Here is a 23,637-nt window from a genome sequence, read left to right on the forward strand (position 1 = left end):
GGGTTCAGGCAGATCAGGTCGTTTACCCCTTTTCTAGGTTTGCCCGGCGTTAGCCGCTTCTCACCCAACTCACGATTACCCAAATAAAGAGGCAGGCGCTGGAGACTGGAAGGCAGGAAACAGGAGTTTATTTCCGACGGAACAGAACACGTCAAATCAGACAACAGGGTATCTTCTCGAGGTGCTCTCTCGACATCTCTGAGGCCTGGCCTCTTATACACTGGTTTATTACTTTATTACATGCAACACATTTCTTAGTAATGCTTTGAAGTCCGGAGAAAGGCGTCTTTGGAATCCCCGGTTCAGGTCCGCTCCCACACATATCTACAGTAGGAGTCCCCACCCCTAATCTCAGCATGCTGGCTATCGCGCAGCTGGGTATTCCGCTGGGAACAGAAATGCGGGTAATCGATCGGTTCTAGGGGTGTGAGGGCATTGATTAATCCCCGCTCCTTTGAAGTGAGGCGAGGTCCTACTGTAGAGGCAATAAACAGCATCTGTTGGGCTAAGTGAGGGCCTGGGGTCAGGCCGAACAATCGGGCAAGGAGGAAGAGGTTATCAAAGGGGCCTGTTTCATGAATGAGATGAAAGGGTGTGAGGGGGTTCAGCGCGGGATGTGGCTCGGAGGCAGGGTCACGCTGGAGGTGCGTTTAGGGCCAAGCAGGAAGGGCCGGGGCTGTCGAAAAAGGGGGGGGGGTGTGCTTGCGCAACCGGGGTGTGAGGGGGTGAGACGCGCTGGCTATCGGCAGTGGGCAGAGGGGTCATGGCATTCAAAATGGCTGCTGCTTACGCGCACGCATGGATCCGAAAGGGGACAAGATGGCGCCGATAATGTTTACGCCACAATCTAGATTTTAACACGGGTTCAAATGGTTAGGCAAGCAAATACCTACTTTCTAAAAGTGGTATTTGCAAACACAGAATATTAAAATAAACTTTATTAAAATCTGTATTTTATTATTCTGAATCCAGGCATACTAAACTCGAATTTCTACCATGTTCTCTGAGTCTGCTAGGATTATAAGCATGTAACAATCCAGCAGCCCATTCTATCCTATGGGGAACAGGTAGCCTTGCAATAGTGAAAAACGAAAATGGCTGTAATTCACCATTAGGACATGCCACACACATCAGGGCTTGTCCTACCATATACTTACAATGCACCCTGCCCTTGGGCCTACCATAGGGGTTACTAATATGTAGACAAGGGAAGGTTTAGGGACTGGCAAGTGGATGCACTTGCCCAGTCAGCATGACAGTACCAGCCTGCACGCAGGCTCTGCATTGGCAGACCTTAGACACATTTTACAAGGCTGCTTCTGTGGGTGGCACAACCAGTGCTGCAAGCCCACTAGCAGCATTTGGATTTACACACCCTGGGCACACTCAGTGCACTGTACTAGGGTCTGACAAGTAAACCAAATATCCAATCATGGAACCACTAATCAATACATCAATTTACAGTAGGGAGCACTCGCACTGGACAGCAGTGGCACAGTGCCCAAAGCATCTAACACTAGAAAAACACACGAGGCAACAGCAAAAATCGAAGGGAGACCCACGCCAATGGTGCCAGGTCTAACAACCCCCAACTCAATTATCAAGCAAACGCCATGGTCGTGAAGTTCAGAGATCTGAGCTTTCAGCAATGCTTTGTTTCTGTATTTTGTGTCTTCAGAACTTGAGGCCGCACCATCCCATTACTGTAATGCATGCCATCAGGAAAGTGGACTTGGATCAGGCTAGCGCTCCTATGCTATTCCATCAGATATGGAAATTGGATAACGCTGATGTCGCCATACTGTGCATCATCAGCCTGTCCACTGTCTTTCCTGAGCTCTGTCAGGTCTTTAGGCGGTGGCCTCTGAAATATTGCTTCTGCCTGGGTCAGGTACAGTATCTGCAGAAGGTACAACATAATACAATTACCTGTGAAAAAACAAAGAGTAACACACAGTATTAAAAGTACTAAACACAGGTAAAGGCGGATTTCATGTTGGGTCTGTGTATATAGAGTAGGCATTTAAATAGGCGTCTGGATGTCACTGGTACTTCCGACTGCCATGACAACGTGACTTCAGCTCTTTCCAAGATGACCTCACTTTTTTGAGGTGAAGCATGGAGTAACACTGAAGAATAAATCTGCCCTGTTTACTGGAGCTGGCAATGAAGAGCAGTCCTTCGGAGATATAGTGAAATGTGATGGCTCTCGCTACTTCCTGCCGAGGGTCCATTTCTTGAATGTACTATGCACCAGACCAGTAGTTTCCATCTCCACTACTTCCATTAGTAGTTTCCACTCGAAAGCACTATGACAAAATGTAAATACTAATAATCGAGAATAGTTAGGATTCTAGAGTTTATTTCATGATCCATTTGAAAGACTGATGTTTGTTTTAATAATTGTTTTAGTAGTGATTAAACCACACACACACACTCTCTCTCTTTCTCTCTCTGGTCACAGCACAGAAACTGCACTTATCAAGGCCACAGAGGAGATCAGACAGTCCCTGGACACGGGTGGCTAGGCCCCTCTGATCCTACTCGACCTATCAGCAGCATTCGATACAGTCAACCACGGGCTGCTGATTGCGGTAGATTGGTGTGTCCTTCTCTGCTTGGAAGTTATTAAATTCCTTCCTATCTGGACGAGTTCAATCAGTTAGACTGGAGGGATTCACCTCCCCAGTATTCACTCTACCTTGCGGCTTCCCCAAGGATCATCGATCAGTCCTCTCTTGTTTAACGTATACGTAATCCCGCTAGCTGAATGTATCCGATCATTTGGCTTTGATATTACGTCTTTTGCAGACAACTCAAATTGTCATCTCACTTGCTTTTGTTAGGGAAATGGCTGAAAAATTCTGTAGTTGCATGAGAGCAGTAGGCAACTGGATAGCTATAAACTGACTGAACGACTCCAAAACTGAGGTCTAGGTATTTGGAACCTAGCCATCATTCTGGTCGCACGACTGGTGGCCTGATGAGCTTGGACCCGACTCCTGCTAGGTGCGTCAGGAGCGTAGGATTTTTTTTAATAACAAGCTCTCCTATGTTAATCAAGCAAACACCGTCACCTCCGCAGCATTCTTCACTTTAAAAATGTTGAAAAAGATTCTCCACTTCTTACCTTGACCTCCAAAAAACTCTGGTCACTTCTCTAGTCATTTCTAAAATTGACTACTGCAATGGGCTCTATCTCAATGCTCACACTCATGTGTTGAACAAATTGTAAATGTTACAAAATGCGGCAGCATGGCTTCTAGCCAAGATCCCCAAACGTCAATCTGTGTCCCATTTCTTTGCTAAGATCCATTGGTTGCTGGTAAAACAGAGGATACAGTTTAAAGCCTTATGCACGGTATAGAAGGCCCTGCAGGGCACTGGTCCTGTTTTCCTGAAAAAATGCTTTTTGTGGGATTCCCCTTCTAGCAACCTTAGATCCGCATTGGCCAGACTGGTCTCAGTCCCCAGATTTAAACTTGCTAACTCGGGAGGTATCAGTTTCACGCTAGGAGCCGCTAAGTCCTGGAATGATCTTCCCAGGCACATAAAAGCTCAACCCAGTCTTCTAGCCTTTAGGAAAGCTCTTAAGACTTGGCGTTTCATCTCCCAGTAACTCTGCTCTTTATTCTTTCTCCTCTGAGCTGGTGCCTAGACGCCTCTGGGGCATATGAGTGCATTATAAAAATTCATACCATAACACACACACATAATATAACTCGGATGATGCTCACCAGCATTGTGCTGGTATTCAATGTGACCTACCCTGAAGCAAGCTATTAGCGATCTCGCTTATGAAGATCTAATTATCAGTGAAACTGTCAAGGTTCGGCTTTAGGCTTCCTCGGGGCTGAGTTGAGAGTCCAATACCCGGCCCTACCAAATTACCCCAATGCTCGTTATGCAGTGACACGAACAATCGAAATAATTTAACGGGGCGCGGGAAAGGAAGGGAACAGCGGGGAGGGAGATCTGAAACGACAAATAACAACAGATTAGCACACCCTATCTCCCTCACTCTAACGGGTATTCACAGTGCCCTTCACTAAACAGCGAACTTCCCACTATGCTTGAGTAATACCTGTAAAGGAAAATACACAAGGCTTTACTCCTAGCGGAGACACTGTTGTGGAGGAGGTAAGAGGACTTGTACCCAACTGTAAGACAAAACATACACGGTATAACATATACAGGTGCAAGGAAACCTGAACAACTGATGTGTAACAGTAAATACCCTACACATACCCTGAATATTGTTTCATATCGTCTTGTATGGTTATACCACAAGCCCCTCTCTCAAGACCCCTCCTGTCTCCTGCAGAAACGAAAATAAAAGAACCATAAATTCTGCTTCATACGGAACCTCCCCTGAATACACCAAGAGGAAAGGCTCCTTTTTGAACGGAACGCAGTGTTGATGTCACACCGCGGTGCCCCAGAGTTATTGTGCCCTATCTCAATAAAGGAGTCAAAGTTTTACTCCTTCTGGGCAAATGGATAGCGAGGCTCAGTGTTCATGCGTAAGTGAGTCCCTTCGCTTTTCCTTGAAACAAGAATATATACATATATTTACAATCAGCGTTTTGGCAATGAAGCAGCGCCCGGTTATTGCAGCTCCAACTGCCCTTGAAAGGCCAAACACGGTTCAGGAACAATAACCACAGATGGGATCTTTCTGTGGCAGCCGGCCGGTGTGCTGTTGGGATCGATAGAACCAACGCCTCACACCGCCGCCAGAAAGCCCCTTACTCACGGTTCTGTGGGACTTTGGAAAACAAGTCAGAAACCGCCAAGGGTCCGTAGCTCCGCACTCTCATTCCTGTGACTTCGGAATTATCGGCGTTTCACAGCCGTTAGTTCCGCTTCTTTATTTCCTGGCATGCGCGCGCACATGGCGTCCTACGTGCCCTACGCGCGGCATGCCGGGAACTGTAGTTTTCTTCCTTCCGGCTCCAGCCCGGGACCCGTGAACACCGCGTTACATCGCGGAACATGACAGAAACTAGAAAACAGTGTGGTTGTACTATTCAGAATAATAAACAATTTAATATTGCAATACAAGTACACTTAGAAGTAACCTTGAAAATAAATTGAAAAAAGCTCTAACAGAGACAGCAATTATGAAAAGGTCCAAGACTACCTAAAATGAGTAGAAGTATTGTGAACTATTCTATTGATCTGCTTGTACGAGTGATATGTTGCTTGTGTACAAATGTTTAAGTTTGCTTGAAATTCTGTTTTCTGTGTAAAGGGACAGTGGCTAAAAGTATATGCCAAAGAGGGACTGTGCAACTTTGTTAAGAGGAAATTCAATTCCTCAACGCCTGTGTGTTTGACCTGGCATCTTTTGGCATGGTTTCTCCTGAATTTTTACAACACGTGTTTCGTCTATAGGACAGTACCAAAGACTTCCTCACGCCCTGGACTGCTTATTCAAAATTGGAAGTTCACGAACAGTCTTCCCAAAGTAGATGCCGTCATTACTCGCCATGACCACTGGATTCTGCATTATAGATATGCTTTAAGGAGGAGCTCTATTATCGATCTACGATTATGACATCATCGCTCACTATAATATTTGGATTTTGGATATATTGGGTCCACAATAATCAAGGGAAGACTGTTCGTGAACTTCCAATTTTGAATCAGCAGTCCAGGCCCTGAGGAAGTCTTTGGGTTGTCCTATAGACGAAACACGTGTTGGCTGTTGTCTGTGTCATCAAAGAACGGAATTGTGTTCAAACAAGTCTTCTTGAGAGTACAAGATGTGAAATAAAGGCCAAGGACGAACACTTGACATTATTGTTGCATATGGACTAACGATTTGAAAACTGATTTAAAAAAATTATTTTGCTCAGGGAACTGACCTGGTTATGGAAAATATAGACTAAGGGCCAAATGTTTATTCTGGTGGACAGTCTATTTCTCCTCTGGGAAAATGGAGGAAATTACTCCGTCCCCCTGACGGAGGTACATTCTGCCAGATTTAGAAATGACTGCTAAGACGTGGCAGGAATCTAAAGGACATGCTCGTCCATACTAGACCTCCCACACACAAAGTGGAACAGATAAGGTTACAAGGAATACATGGCCATCACCCTTGTGGCAACTGCAATAGTTGTCATCTAACCAAGAAGAGCCAAACACTCACCTTCACGAATGGTACCAGTTGGGAACAACGTACTTTTACCAACTGTAACAGTAAGAACGTTGTGTACCTTATCACATGCCCCTGCAAGAAGGAATATGTGGGCATGACAACGAGGCAAGTCAGAATAAGGATCAATGAGCATAAAAGCAACATAAGATGCAAAAAATCCACTACTAAAATGGCAGCCCATTTTCTTGAATACCAACACTGTGTTAATGAGATACACTGGACAGTGATTGAGCAACTGCCTACAGAGGCAGGGCTATTTGAGAAAGAGCAGCAGTGGGTGTTCCGTCTAGGGACCGACACCTCTGGGCTTAATGACTCCATTCCTTGGAGCCAGCTACGCTGATCCTTTCTGATGACAATGACTCTCCATTTTTTCCTTCAAGGTTAATAGCATGACCTATTGTAAGCTTCATGCGTTTATCCCATTGCATTGTGACTCCATGAATACTTGGACTGTTTTTGAACAAATGCCTCCTTAGGTACCTTTACTTTTAATGTAAATATATAACTTTGAACATGGGGTTCGATTTTGAAAACGCTATACCCCTACTGTTGTCAATGCTCCCTTTTTGGCACGCGCAGGACATGGGCGTCTAATTGGCGCGCATGCGCATCATCTGACTCCACTGGGCAAAGTAAAAACTAGCGCCGCGCATGCGCGATTGCAGCAATACTAACTCTTAGCGCTTGCGCATTTCTATCATGTATCGCGCCCCTGTCCACCGCGCAATACCGGACTTCTCCTGCTCACAGCACCCGTATTTGGGCATGCTTTTCGCTTCAAATTAACTAATTAAACTCTCTAATTGAAGTCTTGGGCAGTATATAAGAGGCGATTTTCCAACCTGACCCTACACTTCGTCGGAGCAGCGTTGAGGGGAAGGCAGTCCATTAGACCGTGCAGTAACCGTGAGTTGGGTCGCAGCATCGAGGGCTAGCTGATTTTCTCTAAGAATTTCTCTCATAACAACTATATCTACCTAAAACCCACCCTTAACATCTTTTAGGTTCCTTTACTGAGCAGTGAGGAAGGAATCCCCCAATACCACGCTTAGGCTCATGAGGTCAGAGAACCTTGAACTAGAAGTAAGCATCCATTGTAAAACTCCCTCCTCTCCTTAACAGTCTTGGTTGGGAAAGACATTCTTGCGTGTTTTTCTACTATATATATATGTATGTCTGTCTATTGTGTGTCTTTTTTAGTGTTTCTTTCCACAGGGTCCATGAACCTCATTTCGGGTTCTTTTTACCCTCATATAATTAGGAAACCAATGTTTGTCCTTGTTCCTGGACGTCCGACTGTGATGTTTATTATGTTTTTTACTCCACAGGTTCTTCTAAACGCCAATTGGGCGCAACAGAGCTTATCCACTATTAACATTGATAGGTACATTTCACCTAGTTTGTACTTTTGGTAGAATACACTTTAACATTCTACATCCATGTGAGTAAGGTGAGGATAACGTGAATATCCTCGTCCTGAAGGAGTCGTTGTACTCCGAAACATGTCAACGTTTTTAAAGGTTGATATACCCTAATACGTATTTCTGTCAACCTCACCTTGCACTTTTTAACAATACCAGCCAAGGACATAATAAATAATTTTTTCCTATGAGCCAGGTATTTTTTAAACCTCCACTTTTTCACCTCACCTCACTACTCACACTTCTTCGCCAAAACACACACCTACACATAGTTCACTATCAAGTGCTCCTACGTATCCGTGAGTCGTAGCACGCCGCATCCCGTAGAGGGGTGCGAAGGCCCCGATGATGAAGCATGACACCAAGGGGCCTGTTGGTGTGTGAGGGGCATTTAAACAACACTGTGTGCTCCCCATCACTTTAGGGATCACTACCACTTTCTGAGTGGATTCTATTTTGTTTAAACGTATTACCAAGGGAGACCGAATCCACTTGCCTCTCTCCCTCCCTCCTTTTGTTACATTTATGCTAAGCAGGCAGTCATTTCCTAAAGCATTGGCAGGAAATGACATCACTGCAGTTCCTGTCAATGCCTTTTACAGTTTGGTGCAGGGCTCCATAAACATTAATATATCTTGAAATCAAAGACAGGTTGGAAAAAAATCAGTGCATGATTTGTAAACACTTATTGCAACCTATCTGTTCAGCTTGCCCTACATTACAGAAACTGTATAATGTACTGATAATGTACTGATGTTTAGATCTCAAAATCTAAATTTCCTTCTCACAGATATTTAGCAGAAGGCCATGAATTTGAAACTTGTTTCCGGTCCAGGGAAGACATGGCTTGGCAGTTCGGGCTGGACTGTTCCCATGAGGCACAGGGTCAGACTGATTTGCATATAGCCCTGTCTGAACTGGGGTGGCAGAGTGGGCTAAAGAACGGTGATGGATTAAACCCAGATCCTTTGACTGGGTGTGAGTGTTTGATTGATTCAGATGCCCCGTCCATCACCACCCCCTTTTGTACCGCTTTTGGCCGCCATAAGTGTGGCAGGGTATGCTCAGACGTGAGTCCCTTGCTCACTTTGCCACTGGATTCAATCAAGCCGGGCTGAAGACGGCTGGAATGCCAGAAACCGGTCCTCGGAAGCTTGTTTCTGGTCCAGGGAAGACATGGCTTGGCAGTTCGGGCTGGACTGTTCCCATGAGGCACAGGGTCAGACTGATTTGCATATAGCCATGTCTGAACTGGGGTGGCAGAGTGGGCTAAAGAACGGTGATGGATTAAACCCAGATCCTTTGACTGAGTGTGAGTGTTTGATTGATTCAGATGCCCCGTCCATCACCACCCCCTTTTGTACCGCTTTTGGCCGCCATAAGTGTGGCAGGGTATGCTCAGACGTGAGTCCCTTGCTCGCTTTGCCACTGGATTCAAGCAAGCCGGGCTGAAGACGGCTGGAATGCCAGAAACCGGTCCTCGGAAGCTTGTTTCCGGTCCAGGGAAGACATGGCTTGGCAGTTCGGGCTGGACTGTTCCCATGAGGCACAGGGTCAGACTGATTTGCATATAGCCATGTCTGAACTGGGGTGGCAGAGTGGGCTAAAGAACGGTGATGGATTAAACCCAGATCCTTTGACTGGGTGTGAGTGTTTGATTGATTCAGATGCCCCGTCCATCACCACCCCCTTTTGTACCATGAATTTAATACTAGCACACTGGCAGACAACGGGGCCATCTATATTAAGAGGAAAATGGAGGTGTTGGACTTTATGTAAGTGTCCCACACATCATTTTAAAGCAGAGGTGATAGCACAGATGTCTGAAATGCACAGGCACTTTCAGAAAGGAAGAGGAAACTCATCTAAGTTGGTAATCTTTGTTGTGCAGGCAATAGTGTTCAATTGTAGTGGTATACCTCATAAATGACTGTTAGAATGGCAGTATAGGACTGGATCGACTTGCCATAGTCTCTCCATGGAACATTGTGGCACTGAAACTCACTAGGTCACTGAAAGCAAGTAAAGGAGCCTGAAACCAGAATTTCAACTCTGGCTGCCTGGTGACATTTATCACTAGAGTGACCGCAGACTAGGCTTTTTAAAGTAGCCAAAAATGCACAGCAGAGCTCGAAATTCCACAATGAAATGTGGTGATAGATTAATACATTCCCAGGATTGACTGACAGTGCCCTATATATCATGGCGACCCAAATTTCACCCAGAGTGCCTGGGTAGTGTAAGTTATAGAAAAGCAGTGGTCCAATCGGAGAGGTAACCACAATAACAAAAGATGATTCAATCACATTTGTACACAGTGTATGAGAAAACATAATTGAACACAGATGCGGGAAGGATTGTTAAATTGCAACAAATGCTTTGAAAGTAAATAACGAGAAACAATGACATATAAAATCACTTTAACTTTTTCTTTTTAAATCTCAGTTCAAAATGGTAAAGAACATAGTAATTCATCAATGTCTTGCATAAATACTTAAAAGTAACAATAAAGTGATTGAGTTACCATCGAGCTCTAAGATGCAGAAAAGGTGCTCGAAGACGGTGCACATGAGTGTGTTGATAAGAAAGAACGAAAAGGAAAAGAAAGAGCATCCTTTGAATTGTACTGAGGAGGCCTTGTCCTCCCCTCCCCAGTGTGCCTACCACTCCGCTTACAGAAATGCAGTAATACACAAATCTGTCTGTCGAGATCTCTATACTTCCTCTCCATGTTTCGCCATGCAGTCCTGGGTCTCCCAAAATGGAACCCATGGCCTGCCATGTATTGTACCATGCATAGGCACACATACACCCAGTGCAAGTATACAGTAGACACACACTGCACAATGCTGTATCCTCAATGTACTGTACACTCTCAGGCACACATATATCCAGCACTTGCAATTAACAAGCATGTACTGCTCAGCACTGTAGCATTCGTGTACTGTAGCCCTCATAGGCACACATACACCCAGCTCATGCACTTATTAGGTTAACACGGTCTTCTTCATGTATTGTACCACCTACTGTTACACATATCCAGTACATACACGTATCCTGCATGCACTACACAGCACAGCGCTACATCCTTCAGGTACTGAACCACTTACAGGCACATGCACCTCCAGGACATGCATACACTATGCATGCACTACTCAGTATTGGATGTATGACGTTACAACGCATACTTTTACAACGCCTACCTTTACATCGTAAGTTTTACAACGCATACCATTACAACGCATAGTGCTTTTGGGCGCTGGATAGTGAATAGTTTAATTTACTATTCCAACTCCAGTCCCCGTGGATAGTAGGGAAGGTGTTGGATAGTACATTAAACCTATTCCCTATCCTAGAGCGCCCCCCAGCGCTATGCGTTGTAATAGTTTGCGTTGTAAAAGTTGCGTTGTAATGGTAGTTCGTTGTAAACGTTTCGTTGTAAAGGCTGTATACCCTCAGTATTGCATTGTCCATGTACTACACCCTATCCAGGCACACGTACACCACTTCTGTGCTGCTCAGCACTTCACACCAATCTGATGTTGCTAAGGGTGACATAAGTACACAGCATTGGGATTTTTAATAGTGAGTGAGGCAGATAATAAAGGACCTGTTCACTCCTACTAATCACTACACTGTATGCTGCCATCACTGCACTTGTGCTGCTTAACTCCTGGTGAAGGACTGTCACCACTATGTGGGTAGCGCTTTGCGTGTCCCTCCTGGTCCAACAAGACAACATTACAAGAAATAGGTCTATGTCAAGGTGCACAAACATGATCCTTGTTTGCCTGTGACAACGAAAATCAGCTTTAGGGATGCAGACATCAGTATATTTGGGCACGAAGGGCAGGGGTGCACGTCCACTTCCATCCAGAGTACTTTTCTGTGCCAACAATGATAATTGGCTGACCCTTTTGGCTTAGAGAAGACTGGATTGGTGTGTGTTTAACACACACACAAAGACACAATCCTGTGTGAATGATATGCAACAAATTGCTCTGTTAAATCGCTGTTATAAAGTGCTCCTTCTCTGGCATTTTGGCATCAAGCTGTTGTTCATATTTTACAGCTGCGTTTACTGTTGCTGCCCTCTGATTCCGTCTCACAGCTATGGTGTACTTTTTCTTTGCTTTTAACCAGAATTCTTTTGTTCACGTTTAGTACTGCCAGCTGCAGTTTTTACAATACAAGCTCCCGCAGGCGCATATTATTTTTTTCCAGAATCGGCTCCATACTTGAAAATTCTAAAGGCTATTTTTCATAGCATTACTATTTCAATCTGCTCACCTGAGGCGCCCAAACAGCCTCAAGAGTCCAAGTGTTCTCAATAGGATTGGTGTCAGGGTAGATACAGGTAAAATAATATTAATAAAAGAGTTGCCAACGGTCACAATATGAATCAAAAGAGAAAGGGAATTAAATGGGGAAGCTCTGCACAAAGTAACACAGTCCACGCTCTGAAAGAATAGGCATTTAAGAGGCAATTCATTTTGAATAATTACCATCATGGACATATAAGAGATACCGATAATAACATAACTAGTAAAGTTGATGTGGGGTAGTGCCCTCGGGAGCTCACATGCTAGGACTATACCTCAGTAAGTACCTCACCCAAACTTAGGATATAGATGTAAAGGCAGGACCTATGGAGCCAATACCTTTGGTGATGTTATAAAAGTAGCACACTACTCACAGTAGGTGAGAAACACCACCTAGGTGGTCAGCTGTGCTCACGAATCCTGGCGATCACACAGGAACATGCAAGGCACTAACAATAAGAGTGGAGAACACAGCCACGTTAGACAAGCAACTAAAGGGAAGAAGGGCTGAACAAGAAAGTAGCGAAAAGAAAATAACACGGGCAGAAACCAATCAAACAAATCCTATTAGGAAACAGGGAACTAAAGTAGTATGGATTGGAATGCAGAACATCTAAAACAAAGAAGCTGGGAAAGAAAGAGAAAGGCTGCTGGGGGACACTACAGAAGAAGTGAGCGTTGAAGAAATCGGGAAACACTGAAATAGAGCAAGTTAAAGAAACCGGGGAACACAGCAGACCAGTGGAGATTAAGGAAACAAGGAAGCCCTACAAAATAGTGCAGGCTGAGGAAACAAAAAAGCAATGCAAGGCAGTGCTGCTTCAAGAAACCAGAATACACTGAAAAATAGTGCTGGTTCGGGAAACAAGGATAGCAGTTGCTCAAAAGTAAGGAATCGCTGGAAACGAAAGGTCAGCCAAACCGTGACGCTGAATCATTGACCAATGCTGGACTGAACGTAATATAGGCTTAAAAGAGCTCCCTATTGATCACATTTTTAATGTGATTCAGCTAGCACATGCCAGCCAGAGTTGCAATCATTCCTCCACCAATATATGGCCTGCAACAGTAGAGACGAATCAGCAAGAGGGAACTCTGGGAATTGGAGTCTTTGGCAGGAAAAGCATATGGGCAGCAACACATCGCACACTGGATCTGGAATGTGAGTCAAACCCAGGACATTTTTCTGGAAGCAGTAAATCAGTATTGGTATAATGGAAAATGTAGTATTTGGGAGGAATAGCGTGCTGACTATTACAAAATACAATATGGAACGCTACATATAAGAAAATTCAAAATATTGTCCAATAGGTCGAAAGTCAAAATACAGATATAGCACAAGTTCCGAGAGTTTATTTGAACACTGTATATCCCACCAGTCATTCCCCCTGGTAGTGGATATAAGAGTGCAGGGAGTAAATCACGACATCTATAGGAAAATTGAATAGAGCAAGTTTAATTTTGTTTCATGGCTTTGGAGGAAATGGTGTCAGAAAGTGAATTGTCCTCCCGGGTAAAAATAACCTTTAAGTTCCTGATTCTCACTGATTGTCTCTCCTGCTTTTCTACTTTACATTGTTTGGACCAATTGACTTTGGCACACTTTTTTATTGCAAATTAAGTTGACTGTCAGCTGACTATCATTGCCAATAGTATGACTAATCATTTTAATAAGTAAAAGGTAATGTAGGATGTCATCAGTATGGCAAAGTTACGAGTGCTATGTTGCTTCTGCAGAATGCAATTTGTTTTTTAATTTTAATTCTCATTACTTGAGCTACATACATTTAACTTTATGTCAATAGTAGATGCATGAAGATTGTGTGTGTGAATTATCATTTCTTTGTTTTGAGTTGTAAATAATTCAGTCACATTGAAATGCATTAGAATAATACTTATGAAAGCATGCATTAATTTGCAGCTTTTAAAGAGTAATATCACCAGATCTCACTCAACATGTTTGTTCTATTATAATTTAGCTAAAGGTAATTTCATGTTGTGCATAATAAAAAGGAATGTGCGTAGAAGGCAGTGAAGAATACTTTACTGTTTTAAAACAATGCTTGTTTTTTCCTCTGTGTTGCATGGCGGCTAACTAATTCCCGTCTTTGTGATTTCCAAAAATGCACTGTGCTAATTTGTAATTCTTTTTCATGTTTCATGTTCAATTTTAGTGGTGACCTAATAGTGTGCTTTTTCCTTTTTCAGATTTGCACGAAAGGTAAAGTGCATATATTCAAATACCTTAGTATGCAGGCATGTCATATTGACAAGACGACAGACCCACTTTATCTGCATTCTATAGAAAGGTCTCATTTACAACAGCAAGTAGAAGAAAGGTGAGATTTAAATGTTCATTGCATCTGCTTCTCTTGCCTATCAAAATGGACAGAAACTTTGGTGGGTCGGCGGAGGGGAGTGTATGTGTCTGCGTGCACGTGTGTGTGTGTTTGTGTGTGTCTTTTTATGTTTATAATGCATACTTTTAGTTAGGACCAGGTTACTGTTTGACGAATCTTCTAGATACTTAAATAAAAATATGGTTCTTCCACCTCAGCTCCATTTTTAAAAGGTTTCAGGCTGATCAGTCAAGGGAGGGCTGAGAAAAAGATGGTTGGGGGAGTGGGGGTGCAGGGGGGTCCCAAAACACGTTTTCTCTATACCCTATATTGCAGTAGGCTATATCTTTACCCACAAAGTGTGCCTATTGTGATTTGATGTACATCCATTCAGTAGTTTCTGGGAAATGATAACTCCAAATGTATAGATATTTCAGGCTGTAGCATTACAGCAGGACCGGCAGATCAAAAGATAAGATCTGATTGACTGCCTCACATCACAAAGATGTTTGGCAGTCATTTTAGGACTCAGGAGTCAGCCTCATGTCCTGAAAAGAAAGATAACCTATAGGGGGCAGGGTAGGGATACCCTGGCCCCCTAAGCCTTGTGGGGGTGACTGAGAGGGACCCCCCCAAGACCAAACTGAGAACAAAAGTTCTGGTACAGCGGTCCCATGGCAAAATAAATGCAGAAAAAAGGCACTCCAGCCCTTTTCAATTGTAATCTCCCGCTGGGTGGTCCATGGCATGAGCTGGGGTAAGGTCAGGTCAATTTTTTGTTTTGTTAATAAAAAAATGTTAGGGGAGTGGGCGTGGATAGGGCCTCTTCTGCAAGGTGGATGAAGCCCCAGGGCCCATCTTCCTCCAGCACAATAGGCATTAATGTTGAGGAGGCATGCATGGGCACCCACCCCAAATTATATGAAGACCACAGGGGCCCATTTTCTCGAAGGCTGGCACCTTTTCACAGTTGCCTGAGATCCACCCCAGTACCCTGAAGGGAAGACAGTCGCCATCGTCCACCACCACCCCTCGTTGCGGTATGTAGCTCCCACTCCCCGTAACCAGGGGAGAAGGACGCACACCACAGCACCCTGCCCAAATTGAGCAGGCATGAAGAAGTGAGATGCCAGTTCCCGCTGCCAGCAAGGTATGTGCTGGCAGGCCAGGAGGCGGCTCTGCAGTGCAGGAGTATGTCCCTTGCCCTGTCAATACTTAAAAAAAAAATAGAGCAAGGCAATGGGTGCCCCAGTTGGCACTGTGGCACAAAAACCAAACAAGAAATAAAATGGCATGAGGCCATACAACCGGCAACGCAGGTGTGGGCTCCCCGCTCTCAAAAAAGTAAGGCTGTGGGTGTTCTTAGTAGGACACAGCCCCCCCACAATATACATTAAAAAAACAATAAAAAATTGTTGTGGCCTCACCACATTAGTATCGTAGTGGCGAGGCAGCTCATTATTATTGATGGCTCCCTCCCAGGAGCACCACATAATGCCATACTTGAACTTTGTAAGACATATTTGAGTTCTTTTGGTTCCCCAAGGAGGTGGAGGGGCACCAAAAACCATTAATAATGTTGGGTGCTACAGGAAGAACAGTAGACCCATAAATGCTTACAAAACACTGCACGTCTTCTGGGTCATTCAAAGCATGACCCCAGGAGAACTTATCAACATTTACAAAGCACTCCCAGCTGGAGCTGTATGCTTGTCAGCTGGAGTGTGGTTGTTCCTATGGCTGCAGTTTGTGGCCGAGGAGTATTGGACAGGTTTTGGTTGTTTTGAGTGAAAAATGCTTTATTTTAAATATTTTTGTGATTATTATTATTGAGCATTTGCCATATGTGTTAATAAGAAATACATTGGATTAAAATTATTTTGAAAATATTGTGGTGACATTTTCACTAAACCAGTTGGTCTTCTTTATATATAGTGATGTGATTCCCTGACAGATAAAACCTCTTATATTTTGGTGTTCCGAACCTTTAAAAGGCCAGTAGATCTGCCTTACTTAAAAGGATATCCATTTTCATTGTTAGTTTTCATTAAAAAAAACTAAGAAATTCACTGAAAAAAAAAGGTTAAAGTGACGCTATAGTAAGAAGAAAAGTCCCCAGTTATAATTAACTGAAGTAACTATAACTTGCATTCTCACCATGCACTGCTTTTGACCTTACCTCTTACATCACTCATGACATGTTCTATGACATCATTAAATCCATCATTGATGAAATCTGAAATTGTATCATTGATGACAAGACTGCACTATGGTTACTTCAGTTAACTATAACTGGTGAAGGACCTCGCTGGGTCCAGCAGGAGTATTGTATACATGCCAAAAAAATGCCCATGGGGGCAAGGTACCATCAACAATCAGATTGCTTGGTCCCGCGGGACATTGCCGGTCCAGCGGGACTGAAGCTGCCAACAGGTTACAAAGCCCACTCAACCACCAGGTCACTCCATTGTTATCATCTGCTGTACCACTTGAGTACTGCAGGATTCCAGGGGGTTGCAATCGTTCAGATGTCATGAATGTTTTAACCTTAATTTGTCAAAAAAACTCTATGGATTTATATATATATTGTCTTGTTAAAACACATTGCCAATAAACTTCTTTTTGAAACCTATCAGTGGAGTGTGAGACTTCTTGAGTCTGTACTTGGAGGCACATACTCTGTGGAAAATATTATTTATATATATATATATATATATATATATATATATATACATATATATACATATATATATATATATATGTGTATATATATATATATATATATATGTATGTGTATATATATGTGTGTGTATATATATATATATATATATAATATTTTCCACAGAGTATGTGCCTCCAAGTACAGACTCAAGAAGTCTCACACTCCACTGATAGGTTTCAAAAAGAAGTTTATTGGCAATGTGTTTTAACAAGACAATCTTCCTCATGGCCTGAAAACAAACATACACCACCACCTTTAAAAGGTTTAAGTGAAGAATAAACATAGAAAATATATATGCCTGTTAGTGCGATCTATAAAAAGTTTACAAAGTGAGTTTATTCTTGAAAATTTGGAAACAAGATTTCCATGTGTCTTGTAAGTAAATGAAGAAAACATAACCACATTGGCAATATAAATAACATGTATTTCATAGACTACAGTTACATATTGAAATAAAAGCAAAAATAGTTTATGAAAAATGCATCATAGAAGCTGAATGTGCTCTAATGTTGCAATAATGAAACGGAGCGCAAAAGAATGGCCAAGTGGTCTAACAACAGGAAAATAATGGTAAATGCATACATGCATATCTACCAAAGGGGTAACAAAGCATAGAAGTGCCATAAAAAAAGCAGTAGAATAAGCATTCACAATTCGTAACATGTGCCTAACCAATGAGCATCTCCAGCACTGTGACACAGTGTAATTAGCCTTAGGCTTATAATCGTATTTGCTCAATCACATGATCTGAAATTGAATAATATCAAAATGAAATAAATATTCAGAGCCAAAAAATACATGTAAATGTATATAAATACTCCAAATGTCATTCATCAAACATACCCGGGAAGGCACTCAAACTTTGCTTTCATGTTGCAAACGTACAATCCTATCAAAGCAAAGACAAAAAAATCAAACAAACATTGTGCAATTGATGAATCATGATGCAACAAACAAAATATGACTCTGGGAACTAACTTATATGTCGGTCTAAACAAAATTTCCAAATTTTCAGATTTTTAAGAACCAAAGAAGGGGAGTAACCAAAATGCCGATGCCTGCAATAGAAAAAAAACAAGAAACTCGACGTGCATAAATAAGAGAGACCAACCCAGAAAAATTATTATGCCAAAAGGACTAATGTTACAGTTTTAAAGTTTCCAAAAGGAGAGTTCAGCTGATGTGCACATAAAGCTCCTCATCAACATTCAGGCCTCCAGGAATTTTGCTCTTGAGGAGAATGATATTTTAACTCAAGGCATATAAGCTTTTTCTCTCTGTTGGCACCACAAGAGGTCTTGGTAATCCTGCCAATGCCAAAAGAGGATAACAGATCAGGGTTCTGATTGTGTACCCCGGACCAATGCCTAGCTACAGGACAGTTAAGGTTGCAATTCTTAATTGCCCGGAGGTGCTCCAAAATCGCCTTCTTGACAGGGAAAATGGTGCTGGCAACATATTAGTGACCGCACACGATTACCAAAATGCACACACAATATTTATTGCTACAAGTAATGAATTTGTGATGTTGTCTGTTCTTCCTATGGGTAGCTGATATGTCTTAACGTTTTTGCTCCCTTTGCAGGCTTTACATTTCCCACTCTTATAGAGACCATGTTGTTTCCTTAGCCAGCCCTCTTTCCTAACCTGTGTAGCTGTGCATCAGTATGTCCCTGAACAATCTGGATTTATGAGGTGTCATTTTCCCTTCTATCACTGGATCAGATCGAACCAAGTGTCTAATGAGCATGTTTAGTGCTGGTAGACGCGCTATTAAATGTAGAGATCAGCCATACTCTGTTCGGTTCCTCCTCCCCCTTGCACTTTTTGGTGAGGAGACTATCTCTAGATAATTTGACTGCCTTTTTGCTAAGCAGTTTTGAGAATTTTCAGGATAACCTAAGGCTCTGAATCTGTGGGTCATTCTTTCATCTTCCTCTTGGAAGTTTTGTGTAGTACTGCAGTTGCATTTTGTCCTTTAAAATTTGAGTTTCTTGGGCTGGTGGCTGTGGGCATGTACGACGGACTCATTTCCATGCGGTACTTTTGCATACAAGGCAGGTGTGTATGGACCCATTAATGACCATAACACCTACGTCAAGGAAGTCGATCTCAGTTTCATGTATCTTATGGGTTAAAGTTAGATTGAGTCTGTTCTCAGAGATGTTTGTCAAAAACTTGTGTGACTGATGTTTGGGATTGTCCCAAATGATAGATATAATCTTTGTAACAGTTCCAAAGTAGTATATGTTTGGTCCACTTCTCATTGTTTTATAGCCACACATGCTGTTGCTCCCACCAACCTATGAAGATCCCCACATAACTCAGAGCAAAACAACTGCCCATTGTGGTTCCGATCAACTGTCTGTACCACACGTCATTGAATAAGAAAAAGCTGTTCCCTAAACAAAAAAAACAACATTTTAAATAACATAATTGAATTATCATACCTACAGATCGCCTTGTCCCTGAATAAATAATTGCATGCTTGGATTCCAAGGTCCTGAGTTATACAAGTGTATGATGAAACTGCATCTATAGTCACCAGTATATAGATTGTCTTCCAGGGTATTTCTCCCACTTTAGTAATCAAATTGGAGCTATCTCTACTGTATGAGGGTACACTTAGTACATAAGGTAGTAAAAAGAAATCCAAATATATAGAGGTTTGTTCCAATAACCTATTGAATGCAAAGATGATGGGTCTCCCGGGTGGTCTCTTCCTGTCCTTGTGAACCTTATGTAACATATAGAAACATGGTGCTACAAGTTTGCTCACATGTAAGAATTGGTACTCATCTGCGCTCAATAGGCCTTTCCATCTCCAATCTCCCAAAAGGTTGTGATATTTGTTGATTGTTTGTACTTATCAAGAGTAGTTGTCTCATAACTCTCTGATGTATTCAATTGCCTATCTGCCTCTTTGAAATATTTGTTCACATCCCTACCCTTATCTGAGAGTTTGATAATAATGCTGCGGTCCTTTGTTAGAGTGTCTATGGCTGTTGTCTGTCCCTTAGGGAGATTTAGGGCATAGTTATTATTTAAGTGCCACCACATTTTAATAAGATCACGCATGACAACCTTGTGTGTGGTACTGATGTGTGGTGCTGTGGAATTACACTTAGATTTTGGTTTAAACTGATTAGGGCTAATGCTATTGGTTTCAAGATTCAAAGAGCATAAACAATCCCTCTTTTATGCCCAATTTGATTCCCCACACTCCATCTCAGTTAAGGTAGCCTACCCCTCAATGTCTCCCACATATAAATCATCAAAAATGGGATCGCGAGCCAGGAAAATTGTAGAAACAACATGAATATTTTGTTTCTTTTCTTGTTGCATAAAAACTTCCATCAATTTCAGTTTACGTATGAATAGAAACAAATCAATCTGTGTTCTAAGAGAGATTGTTCATCACTACTTAGGGTGCATGAAAAGTTAATGACTGTCAAATAGTTCCCACACATCATTTTCTCCTGGTTTGCCTTGTTTATTTCCCCTTCGGCAAAGTGTTCTTGGCTGTGTCTTCCCGGTCGTCGGGTTTTCTTCCTTTTGTCTTGTCTCCATCTTTTCCCCTGGGTGGTCTCTTGTATGGCCCTTGGTTTAATTGTATAAAACGGAACTGGTCTAAAGGTGAAAGGTGAGCAGTCCTTGTTTAAGTTGATCTGGTTGTTCCCCAAGATCAGATGAATAGTCCTCCAAGCCAGATTCAAAAGGGACCAGTTGTAGTAGCCTTAAAGCCCCAAGTCGCTTTAATTTGCCTTACCGCTTCATTGAATTTCCTCCCAAAAATTTGACCATTCTCTTTATATCTGTCTAGTCTCTGAAAAAACTCAAACAAAAGTGTGCATGCAAAATGTACATTTGAAAATGGTTAGACTAAATTTAATAATGGATTACTATGAACATTTTGAAAGTTAATAGAAGAACTTGGAAGCATGTGACACTTAAAAGAGAATTTTTGCCCTCATTACAAGTGAGTCAGAGCAAAATGCCAGTTGGAGGAATGAATGAATGGAGGTTGTCCGCACACTCTGGAACCAGGTTTCTCTGCGGATCAGCATTGGCCATGGAATGCAAACCAGCCCTGGCAATTAATTCGGTGCCTGCTACACCCAGTCCAGTCCAGCCCTGGCTTGGGCTACAGGTAGCTGCTGCTCCTACTCCCCATCTGTCTTTCCACAGCAGCATAGGACGAGCAGCAAACACTCCCCTCAGCTCTAGCTCAAACCACTCTGCCTTCCCTCTGCCACCCCACCTTCCACCACTGCATGACGGGCCTATAAATAACCCACACACACATTTACCATCTGTTTTAAGCAGGTGGTAAACAAGATGATTTGGGCTCATTATTTCCCCAGGCAGGATAAGAAACATATGGAGTTGAACCTGGTTTTTGTAAGTCTGCATGCTATTCCCATTGCGGGGAAATAACTTTTAGTTCCCGGATTTAGGTGTGGGGATACTGCCCGCAATCCGAGATTCAAGCCCTCCTATATATTGCCTTCTTGATTAACCTGCTGCGCATTGTTAAGTCACCTCATTGTTGGGTTCAGAAGAGCATCTTTAAGCTCAACCTTTTACTTGATGCTGACTGTAGACGTAGTATATCTCACTGTGACTTGCCCCAAAACGTGACCTCCCTTTTCAGATTATTTTTTCTCGGATGGCGTTTGTAGGTGTTCTTTTTTTAAAAGACTTCATAAAATCAGGCTTCTTTGCAACAAGGATCAAGTCAAGTCTCAGCAATCTTTCTGAAAAAGACCAAGGGCCCGATTCACAAAACTAACTTAAGACAAAATCCTAAACTTCCTACCATTTTGGTATTCACAGAAGACACTTACTCATTTCGGTATTCACAGAAGGCATTTAGGAGTCCTAAAGTTAGGACTCCTAACGTTACTACTTCTAAACTGAGAGGACTCATAAGTTTAGGGCTCCTAAATGCCTTCTGTAAATACCGAAAGTCTTAAGGTTAGGATATTTCTCAGTTTAGGAGTAGTATAGTTAGAACTCCTAACTTTAGGACTTCTTAATGACTTCTGTGAATACCGAAATGAGTAAGTGCCTTCTGTGAATACCAAAATGGTAGTAAGTTTAGGATTTTGTCTTAAGTTAGTTCTGTGAATCGGGCCTCAAGTAATCGTAGTGTGTAGAATTGTTGTTTCTGAGCTGTTGACAGCTGTTGGTATTAGACTAATGTTTAGGAATGGATTTCTGCACAAGATGTCTCCATTTGCGATCTAATTTTTGGTAATTCTTTACAATGAAAAGTAATGTTGGAAATGTTGCTAACTTTATTTTCTTGCCAAAATAGATAAGTTGAATTTGCTAAGGTGGCAGCGATGGGGGACTTAATTAGAATATTGAACTACTCCACATAGAGAATTTGTCCGGTCCCAGACCCTTGAAAGTTAACCTGCACGTAGAAAAGGAGTGAACACAGAAAGTGTTTTAATACTAATACTCTAGAGACTGCCCTCCTCATTGTTTTGTCCTCATGCTGGCGGCACAAACATAGAGCACAATTCTCCAGTAACACACAATGGGTGGAGGCATCTGTAATTAGAGAAGTGTTGGACTTATTTTTGTCTTTAGTGGTTTGGGATAGGCAGTTAAGGGAAGAGTTTACAGCCGCCTACAATGATCTATGGTGCAGGAAGCCATTTCCCCAAAATGTGTATTTCATCTGTGAAAAGAGTCCTGTTAGTGACTAACCCACGTGACTTTCTCCTTGGAAAATAATTTTGATTTGAGAGATGGTCATTTTGTCATGATGATTTAACAGCTTTCCGCCATTGGTAACAGGTTGACCTGTGACCTTGCCAGGGTCACTGTTTTTGTGATCTGGTTTGACAACGCAGCTGTCTGTGAGCGTCACTAAAGGGGCTTTGGCTCCGCCCACATGTTGGTAGTCAAGAGTACATGTTTTTGATTGGGCAGAGGTTGTGTTCATTGTCAGAAAAATTGCTTGCCCTTCACGCAGCTGGGATCATTATGTATATTTACACAGCCGGCTGAGGTTGAACTTTCAGGGGCACCCACATAACATGTTAAAGCTGTACAAGTGTCTTAGAAAACTAGATAGTTGATGGTATTTCTCTGGCAGCAGCACAGGTGGAAAGAGGGCAGTCATTAACCTACATGGAATTTTAGGTCAGGCTTGACCGTGCAACTGTCACCTAACCTTTTAGCCTACCCTAATATTATACAACAGTTTTGTGCTTCTACACAAATACATAATAATATTCATACTATTTATTTCTAATGTATTACATTACAACAACAGACCATTCCTTTAAAGGCAGACCTATAGATATTGCCAATGCTTTTTCTATATCCACCTTGAAATAAGACTTAAGCCCTGCTTACCTGATGTACTTAAAGTCTGCAAGTGTGGACTTTAATTTGGGATGACCCTGTATCCTATTTTTGGGAACTGCACCTTACTTTTAAAGTAAGGCAGTCCCTTAAACTGTTCCGTTTCCCAGAAGACTGACCTGCAGATTTGTAAGAACTTGCTTCTCTTTTGGGTAACTACTACAAAGTTGATAATCGAATGCAGCCCTGCAAATCCAGCTCAACGCTCCTTGAAGGCTAGAGGTTTTCTACTTGAACCCTAACACCACGATTCATAACTAATTTGACCTGGCACTGGCATCCG

At 42.4% G+C, this 23,637-nt stretch overlaps 1 protein-coding gene across 4 annotated transcripts in view; it reads left to right on the top strand.

Annotated features, from left to right (window-relative positions):
* LRCH1 (leucine rich repeats and calponin homology domain containing 1) overlaps positions 1–23,637 on the top strand; it is a 758,040-nt gene that overhangs the window by 423,705 nt on the left and 310,698 nt on the right. For all 4 annotated transcript variants that reach the window (XM_078657325.1, XM_078657324.1, XM_078657326.1 and 1 more), the window contains exon 6: positions 14,118–14,248. In XM_078657325.1, the coding sequence (XP_078513451.1) occupies positions 14,118–14,248 (131 nt within the window). The remainder of the gene's footprint in view (positions 1–14,117; positions 14,249–23,637) is intronic.

Source organism: Lissotriton helveticus, chromosome 8 (assembly GCF_964261635.1).
Source record: "Lissotriton helveticus chromosome 8, aLisHel1.1, whole genome shotgun sequence".
Taxonomy (NCBI): Eukaryota; Metazoa; Chordata; class Amphibia; order Caudata; family Salamandridae; genus Lissotriton; species Lissotriton helveticus.